This window comes from Oncorhynchus clarkii, chromosome 24, assembly GCF_045791955.1.
Source record: "Oncorhynchus clarkii lewisi isolate Uvic-CL-2024 chromosome 24, UVic_Ocla_1.0, whole genome shotgun sequence".
Lineage (NCBI taxonomy): Eukaryota > Metazoa > Chordata > Actinopteri > Salmoniformes > Salmonidae > Oncorhynchus > Oncorhynchus clarkii.
The window spans coordinates 27,988,217-28,014,493 of NC_092170.1; the positions used below are offsets into that span (position 1 = coordinate 27,988,217).

A 26,277-nucleotide genomic window follows, 5' to 3' on the forward strand; every position below is an offset into this window, starting at 1 on the left:
CCGTATCACAGTATCCTCTTTCAAAATTAAATAAACCTTTTTTTGATCATATTTGTATTTTTTCCCGGTATACTATATCACACAGTGATAACAAAGAAAGGAGAAATCTACAGCCACGTTAGCTTCGTGCAAAAACCACATACACTGGCACGCCGCATAGGCAAAGATTAAAGCAAGACAACGCATACAAAAATATAGAAAATCTCCAATGCAACGCAACACCTCTTCACTGAAACTAGGTTTCTGTACAACGATTTCTCCACCAAACAGCATCTCTTTCATCAAAGGGTCACTTCTGGAACATTCTATTTGTGTTTTTGTCTTCGTTGTTTTTTAAGAGAAACATTGGTCTTAAGAATTCCATATAGGAAACCATAGAACCAAAAACTAAATATGGTATCTATAGTATGTCATTATGATGGTTAGTCATAATGACATTCAGAATAATTATAATAACATGTTGAATGATAGAAAACTAGCACAATAAAAGCATATCATTTCTGTCATAACCATTTGTGACAAATATTTTTTTGTTTTTAAAATACATATTTCCTGTCACTTTTAAGACATTCCAGCATTTGCTCATAACTGTTGGTGACAGGTTACATACGGTAGTTTGGCATACTCAGCAAGCCATGCCCAGAAGGATGCTAGGGGGTAGCGCTCCCCTTCTCAGACATTGCATGCATCATCCAATGGTTGCGTGCCACGTCATCGACTGTGCTGTCGGGCACCAGATTGGTGTATCATATGTGGTTAGATGATACGTAAAAGACCTATCCAGGCATTGTAAGATCTGGCATGCGTCAGCAACGCTTGGGCAGAGGAACTTGCCCAACATCTCTTGCAAAGGAGAGGAAGGGCTTCAGGTTTCAGGATGCAGTGGAACCTGTCCACCAATGGGATATACTGTATCTGGTTGGGGGCAGAGGAAGGGAGGTTATACAGAACAGCCCAAACTACAAAACCGACGTGCTCAAGACCAGATCAGCACACATGTTCACTTGCAAACACATGCAGAGATATTTCAGAGTTTTAAGGTTCAGTCTATTTCCTGTCAGTTGTGTCCCTTTAATTTTTTAGCAGTCACTCGCTTTCTTGTTGTGGGTGGCTGGAGCACTGAACCCCACTGGCCAATCCGTGAGCTTTTTCCTGAAACCACAGACCAATCGTTGGGCTTGTTACCTGTGACAGCCAGTCCTGCTCTCCTGCTTCACATTGATAGAAAAGATTGTTTGGACGCCTCAAGACAAAAATATATTGATACATATCAAATGGTCAAGGGGGCAGGCGGGTAGGGGATCGACATGATGCGATGACGCCAAGACAGAGAGGTTACACTGCAGTAAGAGTTCAAGTCATGAAAAAAACATGCAGACAGGTTTAGACATGTCAGAGGCCATGGGAGGGACAGAGAGATGAACAACTAATGAAACAAAAATCAATGACAGGGCAGTCATTGGTTTCTCTGCTCTCTCCCCCTATCCTCCTCCTCCTTTTCCTCCTCTTCATCCTCGTCCAGAGACACCACCCCGGAGGAGGCTACATCTGAGACCTTCCTGTGGGTGGCATAGTCAGGTGGGTACACCTCGCGCTCTCCTTCTCCCTGGCCCACGGTGCCCTCATAGTCTTTGCAGGGCGTACCTTCGTCTTCCCCGGGCGACAGATAGGTCTCGGAGTAGGTCACAGAGTAGCAAGGTGACTCCTGCCCCCCCGTCCGGCTCCTCCCACCCCCCAGGTTGTTGAAGTCCCCTCCCCCTCTAACCCCCTGCCCCACCCTCTGGAGGCGGGCCAACAGCAGCTCCTCCCCCCCTTGCAGGGCCGAGAGGATCTTGGCAGCCAGCTCGGCGGTGTTACCGTGGTTGTTGCAGCAGTGATGGGTGAGATCTCGCAGTAAGGGGTGTTGCTCATTCAGGCTATAGAGGCTGGAGCAGAGGGTGTCTGTGGAGGAGGGAGAGGGCCTCTCTACCCCCTCTCCTCCTCCTGCCCCCTCACAGCACGGCCCCCGCAGACCCAGGTGCTGACACACCTGACTTTGAAGAATGTCCCTCAGGTAAGGAGGCACCTCTGGATACAGAGAAGAGGGAGAAAAGAGACAGTAAGTATACTGAATGACCCTGCTAATGTCTGACCATGCCTGATGAGGTCAGGTCACGTAGTCAGGAAAAACGATGATCTCTACTGATGAGAGCAATGTATTGTTATGGAAATATAGCAGATTCATTATTTAATGAAACTAACTTATCAGGCTAAATCTGGAAAGGGTGAAGGTTATTCAAGTTGATCTTAGATCTGTGCCTTTGGGGCAACTTTTCAGCCATATACTGTAGTGTTACGGAATAAAATACGTCATACTAAATTAAAATAAATGACATTATGAAGCAAAACAAAGCAGTCATATTTGGTGCAGTGGAGTAAGCTATCAGCCTAAAAGCATTGGCATCCCCAGACACAACCGTACATATACACACACGCAGCCAACAAACTGTCTGCAGCAAAATAATCAAATTAAACTTGCAGGAGGGATATCAAATTTCACCGGAGACCAACTTTTTTTGTGAGAGGACGAAAGTAGGGCACTGGGACAATAAGAGTTACAGACAGCCTCGTCACCACACAGACAGAGCAGACAGAAAAGGGGGATAGGGGAAAGGATGTGCATGGCCTGGAGGGTAAAAAGCAAGGTAGGAATAAATGAAGATATGAGAAAGGAGGACTATGCACTCTTCAGTGATACTCCAGTTGTAATAGGGTAGCATTGGCTCAAATTGGGAAGTTGAGAAATTTCTAAATTTGGTATCTTTAGAAGTTTTGGAGGAGGTCTGATTACGAGTGTGTGTGTGTGTAGGTGTACACTACCTGTGCTTTGTGTTGTGGGCTCGTTGGCAGGAATGAAGTCCTCATCATACGAGTCGTCATTAGAGTCATCTCCATCCACAGACGACCAGGCTCTCAGCTTAGCCTCCGCTATGGCAAACTGCTCCGCCACACCTGAAACACACATAGGTTAGACGTCAATATCACAAACATTCATTACACACACACACAGGTCAGACATCGAGCCCCATCATTGAGTGCCCATGATGACGCCGGCATATGATTTTTGATTGACAGGTCTTTTCTGTGGAAGACAGAGTATATTGATAGACTGACATCACATCAAGATTCTAGACTGGAGAGGTCATAGGTCATATAAACATATAGACATGTTACCTGGATATATATGCAAACACTGGAAATAATTCACACTTACAAAACACCGATACAGTGGCTTGCAAAAGTATTCACCCAATGGCATTTTTCCTATTTTGTTGCCTTACTGGAATTAAAATGGATTTGTTCGGGGTTTGTATCATTTGAGTTACACAACATGCTTACCACTTTGAAGATGCAAAATATTTGTTGTTTGTTTCACAATATAAAATAAGACAAAAAAACTTGACCATGCATAACTATTCACCCCCCGAAAGTCAATACTTTGTAGAGACACCTTTTGCAGAAATTACAGTTGCAAGTCTCTTGAGGTATGTCTCTATAAGCTTGGCACATCTAGCCACTCTGATTTTTGCCCATTCTTCAAGGCATAACTGCTCCAGCTCCAAGTTGGATGGGTTCCCGCTGGTGTACAGCAATCTTCAAGTCATACCACAGATTCTCAATTGGATTTAGGTGTGAGCTTTGACTAGGCCATTCCAAGAAATGTAAAAGTTACCCCTTAAACACCTCGTATGTTACTTTAGCAGTATGCTTAGGGTCATTGTCCAGCTGGAAGGTGAACTTCTGTCCCAGTCTTAAATCTCTGTAAGACAAACAGGTTTCCCTCAAGAATTTCCCTGTATTTAGCGCCATCCTTCAATTCTGACCAGTTTCCCAGTCTCTGCCGATGAAAAACATCCCCACAGCATGATGCTGCCACCTACATGCTTCACTGTGGGGATTGTGTTCTCGGGGTGATGAGAGGTGTTTGTGCCAGACATAGCGTTTTCCTTGATGGCCAAAAAGCTCAATTTTAGTCTCATCTGACAAGAGTACCTTCATGCCTGTGTTTGCTTATTTTTTTTAAGCAATGGCTTTTTTTCTGGCCACTCTTCCGTAAAGCCCAGCTCTGTGGAGTGTATGGCTTAAAGGGGTCCTATGGACAGATACTCCAATCTCCACTGTTGAGCTTTGCAGCTCCTTCAGGGTTATCTTTGGTCTCTTTGTTGCCTTTCTGATTAATGCCCTCCTTGCCTGGTCCGTGAGTTTTGGTGGTTAGCCCTCTCTTGGCAGGTTTGTTATGGTGCCATATTTTTAAAAATGTTTAATAATGGGCTCCTTGGTCTTCGTGGTGCCTCTTGCTTGGTGGTAGCCATTGCTTAGTGGTGTTGCAGACTCTGGGGCCTTTCAGAACAGCTGTATATATACTGAGATCAGGTGAAAGATCATGTGACACTTAGATTGCACACAGGTGGACTTTATCTAACTAATTATGTGACTTCTGAAGGTAATTGGTTGCACCAGATCTTATTTAGGAGCTTCATAGCAAATGGGGTGAATGTATATGCACGCACCACTTCAGGTTTTTATTTTTCAAATTTTTTGAAAACAAGATATTTTGTGCATTTCACTTGACCAATTTGGACTATTTTGTGTATGTCCATTCCATAAGATCCAAATAAAAATATATTTAAATTACAGGTTGTAATGCAAAAAACTAGGAAAAACACCAAGGGGGATGAATACTTTTTCAAGGCACTGTATGTACAGTCTGTCACACAAATATACAATGAGAAATGAGAGATCTGTCTCAGATCTGTATGTCACACAAACGGCAGGTAGCCCAGCGGGGGGTGGCAGGTAGCCCAGCGGGGGGTGGCAGGTTGCATAGCGTTTAGAGCCTTGGGCCAGTAACTGAATGGTCACTAGTTTGAATCCTTGCACAGACAAGGTGAGAAATCTGCTGATGTGCCCTTGAACAAGGCACTTAACCATAATAGTTGATAATGACCACTCTCCGAGGGTGTCTCAGGGAGAGTTGAGATATGCAAAAAAAACACATTTCCAATTCACACGTGTATTAATACACACTTGTACATAAAATAGGACAAATACAAAATCAAATCAAAATTTATTTGTCACGTGTGCCAAATACAACAGGTGTAGACCTAACAGTGAAATGTTCTAACCAATAGTGCAAAAAAGGTATTAGGTGAACAATAGGTAAGTAAAGAAATAAAACAACAGTAAAACAGATTTTAAACCGATTTTAAACTATTGAATGAAAGGGGACCCAATTCTCTTTAAAGTTAACTAAGTCATTGGCCTACTCACTGAAACAGGAATGGAAGAGCTGTTACCATTCAAACAAATGTTTCTGTCGAACATGTATCCCACCTTCATTACCTACTTGGGCCCTGCAACCCCCGTTGGCTTGCCGATCTTACAAAACAGAGAGCTTGCAAGCACAGCTTTTGAGGCATCAAAAGTTCACAACGCTAAGAGCCCTGACCACTCGGTTTTAACGATTTGACCAGGAGCACTCACTCCAATTAGAGGGTGCATTATCAGGTATTGGAGCATTGAGAGATGACGCACAACAACGGTTTCTACCATGAAACCATGATCCCAATAACCTCCGCAGTCTAAATAACTGTAAAGTATGTCGCCATCAAAACGACTACCGCTACAATCGACCTGTTCGCTAAGTTCCTGCACCCAACCCACAAAAAGCGTCAGAACACAAGGGTAACAAAGGGTTGAAGGACGATCAAAACATGTGTTCTCCAGAAGTTCCACTACGTGATGAACTAAAGCGAGAACAATTTGTGAAAAGGGTCAAAGATACGTCATAAGGACTAGACGGGGAATTACCGGACACCAGGTCCGCAGGAATTAACACCCATAGCAAGGACGTTAAAGTTTAAATTTCTCCTGTTCTCATTCGAGACCCTATCCAGGACCCGCTTGATCAAGAAACAAGCCCCCGAGCTTTGTCTATAGACTCTGATACAAAGGTTGCGAAGAAAAAGGTCAAACACTTTGGTAAAGCCAAGCACACTCAAAACCTGAAAAGTCGATCTGTTTCCACCTTGAACAGAAATGGCACATTGCGTCGTTGCGAACGACCACTCTACTTTGTGGGGAATATGTCCACTAAACACGGATCGAAACGCCCATACCTGGAAACAGTCCTGGAGGACTGCTTAACTTGTCATGCGCTAATCGATTTGGGATGACAATATCACTCATCTCTCAAACATTGTTTGATGATCTCAAAAGGGCTTTGAAGCCAACTAAACGTTGTTTAAAAGTGGAACAATGCGACACTACACTTCGAGGGATCGCTCAGACTACCTCGCCTCTCACATTGAGAGTCATGCTGAAACTACACTTCCAGGACGTATCGGTCGTTCACCCTGTGTATGTTACCAGCCTCGAAACTGTACCCCTGCTACTTGGAGCAGACTTGATGGATTGGTTACTCCCATTGATGGCTTGGAAAACCAACTAGGTATGGTCACAGGCCACAGTGCCTTCTCCACTGACCATACCCACTTTCCCTAACGCTAGCTGCAATGCAGTCATTCATGAGGGGTATCTGTTGAATGCACCCCTTGGGAAAAAGACGTTTAGAAACCTCTTGGTGAAGAGTCCGATCCAAGGAGATATTACGATATCTTGACACATTCCATCAGCCAACCTGATAGACCATTCTTTTCATGATTTCGAGCCAGCTGTCTCTGTGAATAAACCACTACAGGCTCCCTCGACACCAATTCTGACTGACCTCCAGGCATTGACCTGAAAATTACCTGACTACGTCAGACTCATTCTGAACAAGTTGTAATCTTCCAGGATACTTGGTTTCCTTCCCTTGACATGCGCACTTGTGTAAGCATAAACTCACATGCACAATGGAACATCCAATTAGGATTTATGCTAGGATCACTTAAGGGTGCGAGCAAAATACCAGCCTTAGTAAAGTTTAACATTTACTTCTTGGCCTTTGACTCTCCAGCACTCACCAGTTTTCTTCACAGAAGTCCATAGGTCATCCCTGTAGACTGCCCAAAACTAGTGTCTTACAGCTGTAAACTTATTATATAGTTATCAACTTAGGATAGTGCCTAAGCAACACACCAAGTAGGATAACCCTAGATATGGCATTAGAGACAATGCCATGATAGTCATTTTGCCAGAACATTGGACATATATAGAATACAGTCCAATTAGATGATTTTTGTGTGAGAACTATATTTTCTATATCTTCGAATGTAATTATATATATTTCATGAGTGTGTGTGCAGAAAAAAGGCAGATACACATGAGTGTATCTGCCTAAGTTACTGCCCAGATCTTCCAGTCTGGACGACGATCAGACGACGGGTCTGGACCTATGGACTTCAGGTCAATGCCAAATCCGGACACCCACTGCCCATCCTTGTGGCGGCATGCCCTGCTGTCAGAGAGCCTACCAAGGTAAACCACCAGAGGGGGGGACCGCAACGGCGATCACCAACCAGGACATCCCCTGCCCCTTCCTGTGGTACTTTGCAGCTTCCAGGGAACCTACCAAGGTAAACCACTAGAGGGGACCGCAACGGCGATCACCAACCGGACATCAACTGCCCATCCTTGTAGTGGACTGCTCCGCTTTCAGAGAGCCTACCAAGTTTAATCACCAGAAGGGACTGCAACGATGATCTACAAACAGGACATCACGTGGTCATTATTTTTTATGTTGATTTGTAACATGCAGGATAAACAAGATCCAAACCACCAGGGGGGGGAATGTCATGACATTGCCCTCTTTGGGGATAGCGAGTACCATCCCCCTCTCTCTGCACCTTCCCCCTCTCTCTATCACCCCCTACCAACAGGCTCTGTTAGGCAGGTCATACATTTCTTGAGGAGTTCTCTCCTCATGGCCAGAGTATAAGAGAGTGAGTTTTCACAGAATAACAAAGGAACCTCTTCTCCAGCATAGAACCTGAGAATTGAACAATGTACATGTTTTGGAGAAGGTGTACATGGTCGGGGAAGAATCCAGCTACGACCGGTCTATTTTGTCTAATGTTTGTGACACTCATGAGAGACAATACAGCCAGCCACATTATCATAAGACTGTTTATACAAGAGTCTCAGTTATGAGGCTTGCATCTAATTGTTGTATAAAATGAATAAGTTAAAGATTAAACTATTTGTGAATTTATGTAATGTGATGTTAAACTGTTTAATGAAAGGGAACCCAATTCCCTTTAAAGTTAACTAACTCATTGGCCCGCCCCATGAGCACAAACATTGATCTGGCGCCATGAGAAAGTATTTTTCTGCTCTTCCCGAATATAGCCCCCACCTTGGGAATTTATCTTCAGACCAGCTTACCTCGATAACTGAGAGGGATAAGGTTTGAGTAGATTGCAGAATTCTTAACCATACCACGTGGTTAAACTCTGAGACTATCGATACCGACAGATAAAAGAGCTACTCTTCAATGTTAATTACTAGTCTGCAGCTAGAATTTATGTACCCGTGAATGTGAGGACCTACAACCGTTAAAACATCTATTCTATAACTGAATGTTACTCTGAACTATCTATTCTAACCACGGGAGAGAGAGAGGGCGGACAAACTCTCCAACAGAAACAAACTTTCCAACAGAGATCACAATGACACACAGAGTAAATATATATATTGATTGCAATTATTCCCGAATGAGTGAGTGTTCATGTGCAAAGGATTAGCATTTCAATTGTCATAATTATCAACTTTGTTGTGTGTTTTATCTTTCGCACCCTTCTCAGTCCCTTTGTCTACCAAGCCGGTTTAGCCCACATTCCCCTATCATTTCCTTGTGACCATATCTACTTGTTTGTTAGTGTGTGCATGTCTGTGATTATTTAGTTAGTTAATAAATAAATTATTGAGACAATTGATGTATGGATGACTCATAGTGAAGATTGGGTTTGTGCAGATAACCAACAATTTACGACGTTTGGAATGAGACTAACGTGAGGTAAATAATAATTAATTAATTAGAAGACTAATTGATCAGATATTAAAATATCTGTAAGTTATATTAGGAAAATTATAACTTTGTAATCTGAATATCTTTCTTGATGCCCCAAGTTCCTAGTTAATTACATTCACATGATTAAGTTAGTTTAATCACGTAATAATAATTACAGATAATTTATTTGATAAAAATAAGTCTTCAGTTTAATGACGCCAAAGACACAACAAACCTTTATTTAACTAGGCAAGTCAATTAAGATCAATTTCTTATTTACAATGATGGCCAAACCCAGACGACATTGGGCCAATTGTGCACCACCCTATGGCACTCCCAACCACCCTATGGCACTGCCAGATGTGATGCAGCCTGGATTTGAACCAAGTACTGCAGTGAGCCCATTTCACTGTGGCTCAGTCCTAAACTCAGCCTTCACACACAGGAAGTCCTATGACCCATACTGCTAGGGTCTTTCTTTTTCTTTAAGTCTAAGTCATAATGGCGCCGGAGGGGATGGCTACCGTTTTATGGGGTCCTAACCAACTGTGCTATTTTGTTTTGTTTTTTTGCATTGTTTGTAACTTATTTTGTACATAAAGTTGCTGCTACTATCTCTTATGACCGAGAAGAGCTTATGGATATCAGAACAGCGATTACTCACCTCGAACTGGACAAATGTTTTAATGAGTCCAACGTGAAGGAAATAGAGCTTCCCGGAGACAAGGCTCAAATCCCTGTCGTTCCCGTGAAGAAAATACGGAGATACAGGGGCCAAGGTCAGGGTGCCTTATGAGTATTCGTAGGCGAGTGAGTGAAATCACCACTACCATCGGTTCTCTTGGCCAAAGTATAATCACTGGAAAACAAACGGGATGACCTACAGTCGAGACTGTCCTACCAACAAGACATGAAAAACTGTAATATCTTGTGTTTCACCGGCTGAACGACGACACGGATAATATAGAGCTGGCTGGCTTTTCTGTGCATAGGCAGGGCAGAGCAGCTACGTCTGGTAAGACGAGGGGCGGGGGTGTCTGTCTATTTGTCAATAACAGCTGGGGTGCGATGTCTAACATAAAATTATTCTCGAGGTATTGCTAGCCTGAGGTAGAGTGCCTCATGATAAGCTGTAGACCACACTATCTACCAAGAGAGTTCTCATCTATATTATTTGTAGTCATCTATTTACCACCACAAACCGATGCTGGCACTAAGACCGCACTCAACGAGCTGTATAAGGCCATAAGCAAACAAGAAAATGCTCATTCAGAAGCGGCGCTCCTAGTGGATGGGGATTTTAATGCAGGCAAACTTACATCCGTTTTACCTAATTTCTACCAGCATGTCACATGTGAAACCAGAGAAAAAAACTAGACCACCTTTACTTCACACAAAGAGATGCATACAAAGCTCTCCCTCACCATGCATTTGGCAAATCTGACCATAATTATATCCTCCTGATTCCTGTTTACAAGCAAAAACTAAAGCAGGAGGTACCAGTGACTCGCTCAATATAGAAATGGTCAGATGAAGCGGATGCTACGCTACAGGACTGTTTTGATAGCACAGACTGGAATATGTTCCGTGACTCACTCAATGGCATTGAAGAGGTTACCACCCCAGTCCCCAGCTTCATCAATAAGTGCATCAACAATATCGCCCCCACAGTGACCATACGTACATATCAAAACCAGAAGCTGTGGATTACAGGGAACATCCGCACCGAGTTAGAGGCTGGAGCTGCCGCTTTCAAGGAGCAGGACACTTAATCCGGACACTTATAAGAAATCCCGTTATGCCCTCAGATGAACCATCAAACAGGCAAAGCAGCAATACAGGACTAAGATTGAATCCTACTACACCGGCCGGCTACGACGCTCGTCGGATGTGGCAGGGCTTGCAAACTATTATGTACTACAAAGAGAAATCCAGTCGCGAGCTGCTACCAGACAAACTAAATGCCTTTTATGCTCTCTTCAAGGCAAGCAACGCTGAAGCATGCATGAGAGCACCAGCTGTTCCTGGACGACTGTGTGATCACGCTTTCCGTAGCCGATGTGAGTAAGACCTTTAAACAGGTCACATTCACAAGGCTGCAGGGCCAGACAGATTACCAGGACAGGTAGTCAGAGCATGCGAGGACCACCTGGCAAGTGTCTTCAATGACATTTTCAACCTCTCCCGAGTCTGTAATACCTACATGTTTCAAGCAGACCACCATAGTTCCTGTGCTCAAGAATGCGAAGGTAACCTGCCTAAATGACTACCATCCTGTAGCACTCACATCGGTAGCCATGAAGTGCTTTGAAAGGATGGTCATTACTCACATCACCACCATCATCCCGGATACCCTAGACCCACTCCAATTCGCATACCGCCCCAACAGATTTACAAATTACGCAATCTCAATCGCACTCCACACTACCTTTTCCCACCTGGACAAAAGGAACACCTATGTGAGGATGCTGTTCATTGACTACAGCTCAGCATTTAACACCATAGTGCCCACAAACCTTATCACGAAGCTCACGACTCCAACACCATCATTAAGTTTGCTGACGACACAACAGTGGTAGGCCTGATCACCAACAATGACTAGACAGCCTATAGGGAGGAGGTCAGAGATCTGGCAGTGTGGTGCCAGGACAACAACCTCTCCCTCGACGTGAGCAAGACAATGTAGATGATCGTGGACTACAGGAAAAGGAGGGCCAAACAGGTCCCAATTAACATTGACAAGGCTGAAGTGGAGCGGTTGAGAGTTTCAAGTTCCTTGGTGTCCACATCACCAACAAACTATAAATGGTTCAAACACACCAAGACAGTCATGAAGAGGGCAAGACAACACCAAATCCTCAAAAAGCTCTACACCTGCATCATCGAGAGCATCCTTACCGGTTGATTCACCGCCTGGTATGGCACCTGCTTGGCATCTGACCGTAAGGCGCTACAGAGGGTAGTGCGTACGCCCCAGTATATCACGGGGGCCAAGCTTCCTGACATCCAGGACCTATACACTAGACGGTGTCAGAAGAAGGCCCAAAAAATTGTCAAAGACTCCAGTCACCCAAGTCATAGACTGTTTTCTCTGCTACTGTGCGGCAAGCAGTACCGGAGAGCCAAGTCTAGGTCCAAAAGGCTCCTTAACAGCTTCTACCACCAAGCCATAAGACTGTTGAACAATTAATCAAATGGCCACCAGGACGATTTACACTGACCCCCCCCATATTTTCACACTGCTGCTACTTGCTGTGGTTTATCTACGCATAGTCACCCCTTCCTACATGTACAAATGACCTCCACTAACCTGATCCCCCCCCCCCCCCCCCTGTTTTTACACTGCTGCTACTCACTGTTTTTTTATATACGCATAGTCATTTTACCCCTACCTACATGTACAAATGACCTCGACTAACCTGTGCCCCGCACATTGGTCTCGGTACCGGTACCCACTGTATATAGATTCGTTATTGTTATGTAATCTTATTGTGTTACTTTTATTGCATTTTTTACTTTAGTTTATTTAGTAAATATTTTCTTAACTCTGTTTCTTGAACTGCATTGTTGGTTAAGGGCTTATGAGTAAGCATTTCTCAGTCAGCACGTGACAAATAACATTTGATTTGATTTGTTTCTCATTCTCTTTCGCCATCTTATGCACAACAAGGTTTACATCCATTCTGCGTGTGTGTGCGCACGCGCAAGCATGTGTATGCTATGGTCCTGCAGAGATTGGCTCCTCTCCCAGACCTGTTTAGACCAGCACACTCCCAGAACACTTTGATGGCCTCTACCCCATGGAACTGTAGCCCTGCACACACACACACAGTACACCATTCTATACACACTGAAATAAGCTCCTCTTAGTATCGGTCAGGGCTGAGAGCCAGACTCCTGCAGGGGATAACCACTATCCAGGATTGTGTGTGTGCGTGCATGTAGATGGAGATCTGTGTGTTGGCACGAGCTGGTCCATCAATAGCACAACCCCACCTGGACACAACCCCCTTAGTCTATCCTGAAACACACACACACAATATACAGTGCAGACATAGTCAAAAACATTCCAACACATTTACCATTGTACCCTCTCCCATAATTTAAACTGAATCACTTCGACCAAACAGTCACAATTACACTCTCCCATATACATACACAGCTACATTACATTCACTGTTTTTCACACAACCTGCAAAGTCACCCATGCCCAGCTGATATACAAAGAGAGCCAGTGACGTAGATGAAGAAGCATGTCAGCACTTTGACCAGAGTCCTGATAAAGTGGACAGGGGTAGAGTGAAGATGTAAGAGGAATTGAAGGACAAGTGAAATAACCCTGGGGTCAGCTGGATGTGATGGTGGGATCAGAAGGGGGTAGAAGTGTTTGCATGCCTGTACAGTATGTGTGTAAAGGGGGCATATTGGGTGATGGTCAGAGGAGAGGAAAAAAAAAAGAGAGTAAAGTTTTAAAAAATGAAAGGAGATGAGAGGCACAGAGAAAAGTGCTCAGTCACACCGTCACTAGCCAGGAGCAGAACCTTTCTGTGCAAATTAACCTTGAGAGGTTGCACTGCAGGGGGAGGGGGGAAAAAGAGGGAGAGAGAGAGAGAGAGAACGAGGGACCTAGAGAATGGATAGAGAGACAGATGGAGACAATGCAAAAGAGAGAGGAAGAGAGTAAAAGAGACAAAGAGGGAGGCAGACAGGGACAGAGGACAAAAGAGTGGCATAGAAAGAAGGAGAGAAAAAAAGGAGTGAAAGAGAAACATTCTCAGTCAACTTACCTGTTCAAGTAAAACTAATTGATTGTAATGATAAACTGAGTAGGCCTACTGACCTGCAGCGAAGCGGGCCTCCTGTTCTCCCTCAGTGAGGTCAGAGTAGTTGTTGAAGTCAGACTCCAGAGCTGCAGGGGTGTCAGTGGGCTTACACCAGCCCTTCCACTCTATCAGGTGGGCCACCCTGCCCTGGGCCATGCCTGTGGGCCGTGTCACATGGTCCTTCATCGCCTGGGAGATGCCTAGATTTCAAAGATTAGAGGGCAAAGGTCACATACATGTAAAGAGTATAGCATGCAGGATTTGTTTTGTGTGTGTGCGCGTGCGTGCGCACACACACACAATCTCGTATTTACCATGTAATGAAGATCTGGCTAACGCCGCAATCTCTTGAATGGTAAGTGCTCTTCTCGATTTTGGTAACATTTCAACGGTGTCTTCAACATTTACCTGTGAAGGAAAAAACAACCATCAGTAAAGGATGACTCATACACTACATTAATGATGACAAGCAGTGGAGGCTATTATACAGATGTACTGTACATGCTATGACTACCAAGAAATCCATTCAAACTGATCTAAAAGAGCACTCATGTTTTCAAGGCAGAGAAAATACCTCTGTTTGCATTGCTTTTACACTCACATGCACACTGCATGAAAGATATGAAGGGCCATTGCAAGATTATTATGACAACAATATAGAACAACCCCCCTACGCTCTACTCTACCCCCTTGGTCTGGTCTGTCCATCCTCTCTACTCTACCCCCTTGGTCTGGTTTGTCCATCCATTCTACCCCCTTGGTCTGGTCTGGTCTGGTCTGTCCATCCTCTCTACTCTACCCCATTGGTCTGGTCTGTCCATCCTCTCTACTCTACCCGCTTGGTCTGGTCTGGTCTGTCCATCCTCTCTACTCTACCCCCTTGGTCTGGTTTGTCCATCCACTCTACCCCCTTGGTCTGGTCTGGTCTGTCCATCGTCTCTACTCTACCCCTTGGTCTGGTCTGTCCATCCTCTCTACTCTACCCCCTTGGTCTGGTCTGTCCATCCACTCTACTCTACCCCCTTGGTCTGGTCTGGTCTGTCCATCCTCTCTACTCTACCCCCTTGGTCTGGTCTGTCCTTCCACTCTACTCTACCCCCTTGGTCTGGTCTGGTCTGTCCATCCTCTCTACTCTACCCCCTTGAACTGGTCTGTCCATCCACTCTATCCCCTTGGTCTGGTCTGGTCTGGTCTGTCCATCCTCTCTACTCTACCCCCTTGAATTGGTCTGTCCTTCCACTCTACTCTACCCCCTTGGTCTGGTCTGGTCTGTCCATCCTCTCTACTCTACCCCCTTGAACTGGTCTGTCCATCCACTCTACTCTACCCCCTTGGTCTGGTCTGGTCTGTCCATCCTCTCTACTCTACCCCCTTGAACTGGTCTGTCCATCCCCTCTACTCTACCCCCTTGAACTGGTCTGTCCATCCACGCTACCCCCTTGGTCTGGTCTGGTCTGGTCTGTCCGTCCTCTCTACTCTACTCCCTTGATCTGGTCTGTCCATCCTCTCTACTCTACTCCCTTGGTCTGGACTGTCCATCCTCTGGTCTTACTGGGTGGATAGGAACATTAGCCTGCTAGCCTTACTGGGTGGATAGGAACATTAGCCTGCTGGCCTTACTGGGTGGATAGAAACATTAGCCTGCTGGCCTTACTGGGTGGATATGAACATTAGCCTGCTGGCCATACTGGGTGGATAGGAACATTAGCCTGCTGGCCTTACTGGGTGGATAGGAACATTAGCCTGCTGGCCTTACTGGGTGGATAGGAACCTTAGCCTGCTGGCCTTACTGGGTGGATAGGAACATTAGCCTGCTGGCCTTACTGGGTGGATAGGAACATTAGCCTGCTGGCCTTACTGGGTGGATAGGAACATTAGCCTGCTGGCCTTACTGGGTGGATAGGAACATTAGCCTGCTGGCCTTACTGGGTGGATAGAAACATTAGCCTGCTGGCCTTACTGGGTGGATAGGAACATTAGCCTGCTGGCCTTACTGGGTGGATAGGAACATTAGCCTGCTGGCCTTACTGGGTGGATAGAAACATTAGCCTGCTGATCTTACTGGGTGGATAGAAACATTAGCCTGCTGGCCTTACTGGGTGGATAGGAATATTAGCCTGCTGGCCTTACTGGGTGGATAGGAACATTAGCCTGCTGGCCTTACTGCGTGGATAGGAACATTAGCCTGCTGGCCTTACTGGGTGGATAGGAACATTAGCCTGCTGGCCTTACTGCGTGGATAGGAACATTAGCCTGCTGGCCTTACTGGGTGGATAGAAACATTAGCCTGCTGGCCTTACTGGGTGGATAGGAACATTAGCCTGCTGATCTTACTGTGCGGATAGAAACATTAGCCCAAGCTATTTAAGAGGGATATCACACCTGGCACAAATGATTGTCTAGTTCTGTTTTTCCTTTTTGCCCTATACCTGCGCCCAGAGGTGAGTAGTTCAAAGTCTGGGTACAGGGGGTGGCTTGGGTCTAAAATGATTTTGTGAGCCTTGTGGAGGGCCCTGACCTTAAAGATCTCATCCAGGCCTGTCTGTTTGACTCCAAGTACCTTGCTTGCTGTGGTGATAATTCTTCTCAGCATATTTCTCTGGCTGACAGCGGCATTGCCAAACCAACAAATAATACAAAAAGTTAAAATACTCTCAAGGAAAGATTTGTAAAACAGAGTCCGTATAGTACAATTAACATGAAAAGATCCCATCTTTTTGAGAAAGTACAGTCTCTGTTGACTCTTTTTGTAGATCAGGTCTGTACATTTACTCCACTGAAACTTATTGTCCAAGAGGACACCAAGATATTTGTATTCCTCTACAATCTCTATGTTCTGACCTCTGATAGATGTTGCAGAGGTAGGTGTTGTACACTTCCTGAAGTCTCGGCACATCTCTTCGGTCTTATTGGCATTGAGGACCAAGTGTGATTCGTCACACCACTCTACAAAGTCATTTAGGACCGGGCCATGGTGTTCCTATTCATCATGCAACAGGCTGATCAAGGCAGTGTCAGCAGAGAACTTAACGAGGTGTCTGTCAGGATGGGAACTAGTACAACTATTAGTGTACAAGATGTACAGGAGTGGGGAAAAAACACATCCCTGAGGAGAGCCTGTGTTGGTGTTGCGTATGTCCGGTACATGGGGACCTATTTTGGCACGCTGTGACCTTTGGCTCAGGAAGTCCAGCAGCCACAAAACCCTGACATGGGATTTGGCACCCTCTAGATGTCTGTAGACCATGTTGAGGAGAGTAAGAATGGCATCATCAACTCCTCTGCTGGGCTGATAGGCAAATTGAAATGGTGACGCTGAGAATATGACTTTTCATAATTTTCTCACTGCATTTCATTACTAAGGATGTCAAGACGACAGGGCAGTAGTCAATCAGCACAGAGGGATTAAATGCTTTAGGAATGTGTATAATAACTATGAAATATAGATATTATGCTACTCCCGTGGTATGGTCTGCAGTGGAATATATTCAGGGATGCCAAGGGAAGCCAGGCTTCCCCAAAAAATTAACCAAGATAAAAAGGTAAAAAAATAAAATAATGTATCTTTTGTCTCCATGTGCTTTCATAATTTTCCTTCAATTCGCAAGACGCTGAATGTATTTCACCAGAGAAATCATCCGGGTGAGCGAAACAGCACCCCTCTGTCTCCATGACTATGCCATCTACAGTATCTGATGCTGTCTGGCCATAAACATCGTTGCCGCCTGTAGCACTGAATGCATGGAATGCAATCCAGCGAGCATTTGGCCTTCCTTGATGAAAAAAATAATCTAATAATAGCCAATCAGCGTGGAGCTAAACTGAGTGAACTCAACTGTGAATGGTCCTGGCGCACCAAAAAAAAATGTAAAGGGAAGCCAGTATGGATTTGGTGTCACTCCTATCACAGCACATCAAGAGAAATATGTCATTAACAGAAACAACTTCAATTGTTACATCTTATTGTGTTCTCCTCCGGTGGCTGGCTGGCTGGCTATAAATAATTGTCCCTTTCCTATATTAGCCATGGATGGACTTGTGATTTGACTTAATTATCTGTACTGACCAATGATTATAAAAGTGTCTTTGATCCAACCATAAATTCATGCATTGTGCTCCTGGCCTGAGAGGATGAAAGTGCAATGTGTAGCTAGATGTAGATGCCTAATATTAACTAGCTAACGTTGCCCATGAAAGGAAGTTAGGCTAGCGAGCAAGCGTTTTAGGCAGGTAGCCAAGGACAACAACAAATAGTGTACTGTATGACAGAGTCATTGACCATTTCGTCAACATGAAAGAGAGGAGGATGGCAGGATGACACAAATCAGAACCATGGACAGCCACATCATACTTAGCTTACATTGATTGGACTGAATACTTTTTGGTATATTTTAGTTGTCACTGTATTAGACTAAGCATAGGTGATTTCATTATTTTGAAATGTTGAAGACGAAAATTGTGCTGTTGAAAAAGTTGAAGTGGAGGCACCGGTAACTCTCAGTGGTTCTAAATCAATAGTTGTTTAGTAGTCCGAAAATGTCGGAAACACTAACTTGCTTGACCATGCTGTAGGTCATGTAACCATTACATGCAATATGCTTTGTGGACTTCACGGGCAGAGGTTGCTCTCCCGTTTTGTAATGGAACAAAGGTGTGGTTGAATTTATTCTGCCACTGTGTCATCTTGTCTCAGCTTTAGGCCTATATATCACGGTCTCAAGGCATATAAACTTAAAGGTTATAGAAAAAGCAATGCTATTATCACAACACAAAGATTGCAATATGGCTTTTTTTACTGGCTTGGCTTCCCAAGTGATTTTACCCACGCACCGCTACTGATGGTCTGCTCGTCCTGTAAAGTCACACCACAGACTTTGCATCTGGTGTTGACACGCGCTTTTGTTCGCCATCGCTTTTTATAGCCTAGCTTGGTCCGCGTGTTTATGTCGACAGCTAGCTGATCCCATGGCAAGCTTGTGCATTGCTAATTCATGACGGTAGAATCATTAGCAACAGAAGCAGAACACAATGACAGTTTTTGGAGCGCTCTAAATACTGACAATTTTAGAAACAGACCTGAGGCAGCGGCTCCGCGAGCTCAGATGTTCACGCGCTGGCGATTATATCAACCACTATTGAGGCGTGATAATCCTCTAGCGCCGCAAAGGAGAGAGAACGAGAAAGAGGAGCTCCCAGATCACTGAAGACAATCTGAGAGATATGTATGGCATGCCATCGCGTTTCACAAGACCCCGGGGGACACTACAGTTTACACCACCGTCACCCACTCTACCTCTTCACCCACTCTCTCCTACTCGGCGGCATTCATCCCAACACAGACGGATGAAGAGGAATAGGTTGCAAAACACTAGGTGCCAGAGTGACGTGAATATAGCGACAGGAAGACACAGCAATGCCCTACCACAGGCTTTCCAGCACTGGGCAGCTCTGCTCCAGTTCCTTTGAATTGAATACGCTGAATATGAGGCATTTCCGCAAGTAGGCTATGCTGTAACATGATATAACAAAAACAAACGCACGCGCGCACACTGGCTGCACGCACAAATACACCCACATACACACACGCAAATATTGCATGCAAGAAAGCATCCTTAGCTACAAAATCATTGACATCAGTGAAATGTCATACCAGTGTTCCTTCATCCGTGACAACGCCCCTTATTTTCTCGCAGAAGAGCAGCTTTTCCATGGAACATAGGATGAACATCGATTCCTTCTTATCTAACATGCCACACCAATGCTTATGTGGTGTCCTCGCCTCCTCGTGACCCTATGCATGTGCTTCGAAAACGGTTTTCTGTTAATCAACTTTCTACCAAAGGAGAATTGCTATAGATTACGTCACATGCACCACAATACCGTTTAATTTCTGCTGCAACCCTTTGTATTTTACTCATTGTCTCAATCTAGCTATACGTTCATATGTTCCTCTGGAAGCCCAAATCCTCAAATGCTTTCTATAGGTTTCAGAGGCGACACTGTCTGGTCTACGAACAGATGCGTCGTCTATATAGCTTGTTGAACGTGGAGAGAGGACGAGCCGACACACGTGCACTCGCGGAGCATCCGTCTGGCAACCGGCATGCATGCACCGATCTGCGACAGTGCCTGAAGGGTCACCAAGCGGAAAACACGCATAATGGCCCTTGCCGTTCTATTCCAGCTCCGAGATATTCAATAGAGCCATGAAAATAGGAGAGACGAGAGGGGAATGTTTTGGCGGTGCTAATCATCTCCTCGTTCCTGCAGCCACGCGCTGGCTCATTGCGACGTCTAGATGGTGCGCACTGATCGATGAGATTAGACGGATTCATTATTAGCTTTGAGTGAATTATTCCAGCAACCTTCTAACTTCTATTTACTTCTCCATAGCCTGCAGAAGACTGTCAATAGCGAGAGATAATATGGACACAATTAAATAGGCATATACAATCTGTGAGCCGGTTCATTGCAGAATTGTTTCCACCTCTGGATAGGCCTATACCTGAAATTGTTTAGATATAGCCTAATCATGATAAAATTGTGCCATTCAGTAAATAATATTTATAATTCGTGACAGAGAGCTACTCCGAAAGGAACAATCAAGTCAACCCAATGTCAACGTGGCACTGCGACCAACCTCCGGGTACAAAGCCAGGCAGTCAGTCAGAAGTGCTGAGCCTACACAGTAAATGAGACTGCAGCGTTGGCCGCGGAGCCGCTGCCGACCCAACCGTCCAAATCTCCTTAGTAGAGCTGTTTAATTGCATTTAGGCCAAGGCAAAAAGGCATTACTTTCAGTGCCACTGAGATTCCCATTTGAAAGCTGAATTAAAAATTAATTGCTAATTACTTTGAATGACTTCATATAATAATTAGAAAACTAACTGGTGAACATTTAATGAAAACCAAAATGAAGAAACCCAAAGCGGAATCACTCGTTAACGACTTGGACGGCTTAGTTAATTAGGTAATTATTAAACCAGAAAAGGTTGAGAAAATAATTTTCTGCTTCACATCGCGAATTACTACTGACTTCGAAGATAACTCAATTCAGAGCTAGGCTACCATCAGCTGTGATTATTTGGGTGCCCTTTCGGTCTATTATAGGCGATCCCATTGCATTAGACAAAATATACACATAAACGAGCAACACTAGGGTTTATCTAATTGTAGTTATATTCCGAATAGGCTACTGTAGTTAAAACATATAAGCATATTGGTGATACAAATGTGACGTTCAGAACTGCTGCTTTAGGCTGATGGAATATGATACCCATTATAACAGAGATGAAAAATGATGTTCCACCTCATGCAGCGCATTATCGAGTAAACAGTATACGCCTAATCAATAAGCATTCCTCCAGTGAAAACATCTCCTGCGATAGAGGGTCGCGCATGAATACACAGTGTATGATAGCTGTAGCTGGGCGGCAGGGCCAGGGGACGCTGAAGTGTCAAGTAAACTGCGGACGGAGACAAAAAAAAAGGGTCAAACTGAGAATCAGCACCTCGTAGTGGTCCAGTGTGTCTAGGGGCGCGTGGCGAATGTGTCTGCGAGCCAAGCAGGTCCGCGTGTTCCCCAAGAGCGCCAGGTCAGACACAGAGTTTGCTTCGCTCCAGTCCACGCGCAACATAGGACTGTCGACCGACACTGTCGAAAGGAGAGAACGTAGGTAAACGGCAAATCACCATGCCAACCCTGCCTAGAGAGGGACTAAGCATCCACTGCGGGGGCTAACCCAGCGGTAGCGTTTAGAATGCTCTGCGGGCCCTATGTGGTATCTCAATGCAGTGTCCCTTAGAATAGGTCAACTATTAACCCCAGTTAAAACCGATTTAAAATAGTAATGAAAACAACAGGGTCCACTTGAAGTGAGATACCACGGGAGGCTATGGGAGGGGACTGTCCTCGTGCACATCCACTTTGCAGTCATGCCACATCATGCCACATCATGCAGGCAACACAGACTAAGCTACAAGGAGGTCAGTGTAGGTTAGAGGGGGCCAGTGCCCATCCCTGCTAAGCAAATAAAGCAGATATAATTGCTGTCTCTTTATGGCAAAATACACATTTTATGTTCTACCCAAACACCCCTCTACCTGGCTGCATGCATTTCAACCGCCCTCCATTATGAATGAGTGCCAAGGCACTAACCAATAGGCCCAAATGGAAGAGAGAAAAAAGACTATGGGCACGTTGTGCTCGAGCGAGCTCAAATGCCACCATCCTTTCAACCAGCTCCCTCGGGATTGAATTGGCACCGCGAAAAACTTAATTGAATAACAATTCAGAGAAATAGACCTAATATATTTATTTAAAAATAATAATTTCGAAAAATAGTATTTACTTCAATTATCCTTAGAAATATACAGTGCGCGTGCTTTTGTTTTTTTTGCACGTGGGAAAACTTTCAAAAACTAAATAGATCGAATTGGCCTTGTTTTTCTTAGACGCTTACGTCATCACTTGGCACAATGGCGGTACTCCTTAGGTAATCGTTTCCACCAGTCGTTCAATACAAAAATGATAAATATTGTATTTAATTCTATTTGTTAAACTTATCTCTGAAGGATGGACCAAGATTGCAAAACTTAAGCATGGAAATGCCCTATAGGTGTTTCAGCACTTGGACAGCTTCTAGTCTCCAGTGCACTGTGTGATCGCTGTTTTCAATGGATAGGCTTGTGGGGCTGAGTGCAACATGACTAGATAATCAACCATGCAAGTGCCAATAATGAATGACAAGTGCCATTTAGTATCAGTTGATTACAAAAACCTCAGTCTCTACTGGATATTTCCTTTCAGTAATCAGAGTGGGTCTATAATGTCAAAGGATAACTTCTCCTTTGCTCTCCTCTCAAGAGAACAGTTTCTAGTTACAGCATGTGAAAAGAACTCTTCTTCGCTCGATTAGTCGCCGCACCCATCTCTGATATTAAGCCCAATATATCTGGCCTCATCACTTACGAGCTCAAGTTGCTCGCGCCAGGAGGATTCAATATCTGCCATTTAATTGGATGTGTTGGGATCAAATGCCTCGGGGTGTTTTGTATCTTGGAATCCATGGCTCGCTCGCTAATTAAAGTATTGTTCGGAGAGGTGATGGATCCACGCGCTGTTTGGTAAATTAGATTCATGGAAGGGGCTTGGAAGGTGTTGGTTTGTCATTTGACCCGGTGGCTCCCTTTTGATGTGTGTTGATTTTCAACCCTCACACATACAGATTGCTTTGGGGTAGACGAGACATGTAATGCCCACTCTGTTACCCCCCTGGATCACACACAGAGAGACACACACCTCATTAACCGTTTCTATGACGACGGAATCGACTTGATGCTGAGATCGTGTTGGTGAGAATTAGCAAACCAATAAACACAAAAAGCCTACCAACCCGCACTACTGCCGAGCTAAATGGCAATATTTAGATGTCTAATATCTGCCATGTAAACAATGATTTTCACTTGCCTCTGGAATTACAAATGGATCAGGTTATGACCTTTTTTAAATCACAGTAGTAGCCCCACAACACAAACAACATGTAGGCCTAATGTAGCCTAATTATATAAGACCTTAAATAAGCAAATGAATCAAAGGCAATACCGCATCCCATATGTGATCGTGTCTCATGGCAACCTCGATGATTCCATAAAGTCCCTGGTCCACAGAGAAATGCAATGAGGACCAATCTGTAAAAAAAATAGGACGAAATAAAAACAGATTCAAAAGCCTATGTAGCCTAGAGAAAACTACGAGGGGGGCGGGGGGGTTAGAGCGTTGTAATCCTATAGGCATAGCCTAGGATTTTTGTCGATTGTCTTCTTACAATCGGCAAATTGAAGGGCTAACGACGTCAGGTTGTGCAACAGTGTCTATGCGGCCGCGTGTATCAAAAGAGAGCGGATCACCAGGAAATGAAAGGCTCGCGGACATCCGTCATATGTGCATCATTTTTTTATTTGCTCTATGCTATATCTTTTATAGTTCATGTATGCTTTTTTATCCATCTAGCCTTAGATATCAGTGTATTTTAAATCTAAATGTATCTGCTTGAAGAGCAAGTGTCCATTACGCTTTTAGGTGTCTTGCTTTCTGTCGTTGTCGTGGAAACAATACATAGACCATGGCCGTGCGCGTCCTGTCTTCCGGGCTAACTGAAAGACTTAAGAGGAAATCAACATAATTATGTCAAGGCCAGCTGCGTGGTGATGTCATCTACATAGAGTTATAATGGGCAAACAACTGGGTCTTGTCTTGTAGCCTACAACAACGACAGGACTCTGTAGGCTATTACTGGGGTGACACTGACAGTCATGCACGACACAGAACGCTACAAAGACAGAACGCTTGAAGCAGCCCATCTAAGTCAGTAGTATGGACAGCAATATGATTACATTGACATGTCACAGTCCTGACAAGTGCTGATAGGCGCTCTAGCGATGGTAGCACATTAGCCTACAAGTCATTATCAAGGGTCTGAAGGAGCAAATAATTGATAAGCAATTAGGGGGCCTGGCTTCCAGATTTATATGCATATCAAATAGATCATCACTGGTTTGTTTATATTGCTAAAAATATTGTATTTAGCTTGCTGTGTGTGTGTGCGATTACATGGTTGTTTGCACTGATGGATGGATGTGGGGAGAGCGTGTGATTTATCGCTTCTGCAAGGCCCCATCAAATTAATTCCCAGGACGGAGCGAGGGATCGTTCGGTGGGGAACACCATTGAAGAGGAGACGGGAAGGCACGTAGAGCTTCATCGACTGGGCGGACTGAGACCGACAGACTGGCAGAATATTGTAAACAACCAGCGGGAGAACATGACAACTGCGGTGTCAACCGAGGAAGCTCGTCAATCGGAAATAGCAAATCAGTCTGTGGGCTATGTAGCCTATGTCCCAACACAGTGATATATTTTATTCAAATTATGCGTTTCCGAACGAGGGTAGCCCCCTATTTCTTAAAAATGACTAATTACAGCTTAGTCAATTCAACGATGTTATGCTGAATGACGGCTATAAATCCGTCTGTAAGAATAGCTCTTGTAATAGCCCGGATAACATCACGACAGAAAGCGTAGATAAGAGCAATATGCTGTCTTACCTTCCAGCTAAACTGGGTCAATGCGGTCAAAACCATGGTTCCGGCCGGAAGAGTCTTGTCATTCAAACATAAAACCTTCAGCTCCGCATCCTTTAACAGCAGAAAAAGCACTTCACTCTCTCCTGCCTCGCGCGCCCAACAAAAAGATATATGAGATCAGCTCTCGCGGCATCTTGATGCTAGCACTCCATCCTCATCTGCTGCAGTTTCTCCAGAAGAAAGCTCCCGTCCCTCCCTATTCTCAACTGATTGAATATTGTCAACATATTTCTGGTCAATCTAGAAATCTCTAATCTCAAAGATGAAAGCAAGGGGTACAGTCTAGTTCAATACACAAACGACTCATTGCACCTCTTATATTTTCCGTGCACAAGACTTCACAAGCAGCCCAATTTACACAATTCGATGTATGCACAAATCAGGCTGTCTGGGACGTGCTTTTAGGATCACAACAAAATTGAAGAACTCTTACCAACTGGCGTTTTGGAACCCACACAGCCCATTTTCGCTTCTTAGACGAGTAGCCTAACCCACACCCGTTTTCTTTCTGCAAAAACGACCTGAGCGTACCTTATAGATCGGAAGTCTCTCTCTCCCGGGAGTCTTCTCTGGGTTCCGCAAGGATACCGCGTGCTGCTCAGACCCCTCGAGTGACGCCGAGGGCGGGGAAAAGTCCAGCACGTTCGTCCCCGTTTTCACTTGCTTTTTGTTACTGCTTTGCTTGCTTGCAAGTTCTGCATTTTCATCATGGCTTCTGTGTAGTCTTTGTGCAGTTTTATTATTACAAAATTAATCTACCTGTTTGTAGCCTAAGGATCGATGCTGGTGTTTCAGCACCACCGCGGCTGGACAGCGCACGTCTGCTTGGGCTACGAGGCGGCGGCAGCAGCATTGGCATTGGTGGGGGTTCCCCCCTCGTCGTCACACGCCAGTGAAAGCCATACACCAGCAAGGGGTCGCCCCGCGTTCTTCGTGTAGCTCTAGCCTACTAGCGTCACTTGGCCTTGGCTAGCAGAATAGCTGCAGGTTGCATTAGTATAAAAATCCGAAAACTGACTTTATACACAAGGCCGAGTTTCCACCTCCCTTTTCGCTCTACTGGACGCGGAAAGAGAGCTGATTGGAGGATGTCACCGTGGAAGGACCAGCGCATTTCAGAAAGGGGAGGGGGTAGAAGTGGAGAAAGAAATAGTTCGGAATTTATGTTCTCAATTGAAAATTGCGTTTCTCAGCAGATGCGATTTTAGTGAGGGCCGATGAAAGCCCACTGAGATAACTTATTACAATTTGTTCAACTGATCTAACTCACCTCCTGTGGGTAGGGTCTAGTTAAATATGCAAGGCCTGATTAAACCTTTG

General features: G+C 44.6%; 1 protein-coding gene across 3 annotated transcripts; it reads right to left on the reverse strand.

Annotated features, from left to right (window-relative positions):
• Window positions 1-582: 582 nt before the first annotated feature.
• On the reverse strand, window positions 583-25,687 carry LOC139382882 (protein FAM131A-like). Of its 3 annotated transcripts, XM_071127128.1 has the most exons (6): window positions 25,391-25,421; window positions 21,324-21,466; window positions 14,127-14,220; window positions 13,830-14,012; window positions 2,860-2,991; window positions 583-2,067 (listed from the first exon to the last, which is right to left on the reverse strand). In XM_071127128.1, the coding sequence occupies exons 1-6, from the start codon at window positions 25,419-25,421 to the stop codon at window positions 1,457-1,459; spliced, it is 1,194 nt and encodes a 397-aa protein (XP_070983229.1). In that variant the 3' UTR covers window positions 583-1,456. The 3 variants fall into 3 exon arrangements, with proteins under 3 accessions (XP_070983229.1, XP_070983232.1, XP_070983230.1); XM_071127131.1 differs by lacking the exons at window positions 21,324-21,466; window positions 25,391-25,421 and adding an exon at window positions 25,489-25,687; XM_071127129.1 differs by lacking the exons at window positions 21,324-21,466; window positions 25,391-25,421 and adding an exon at window positions 24,919-24,994.
• Window positions 25,688-26,277: the final 590 nt, after the last annotated feature.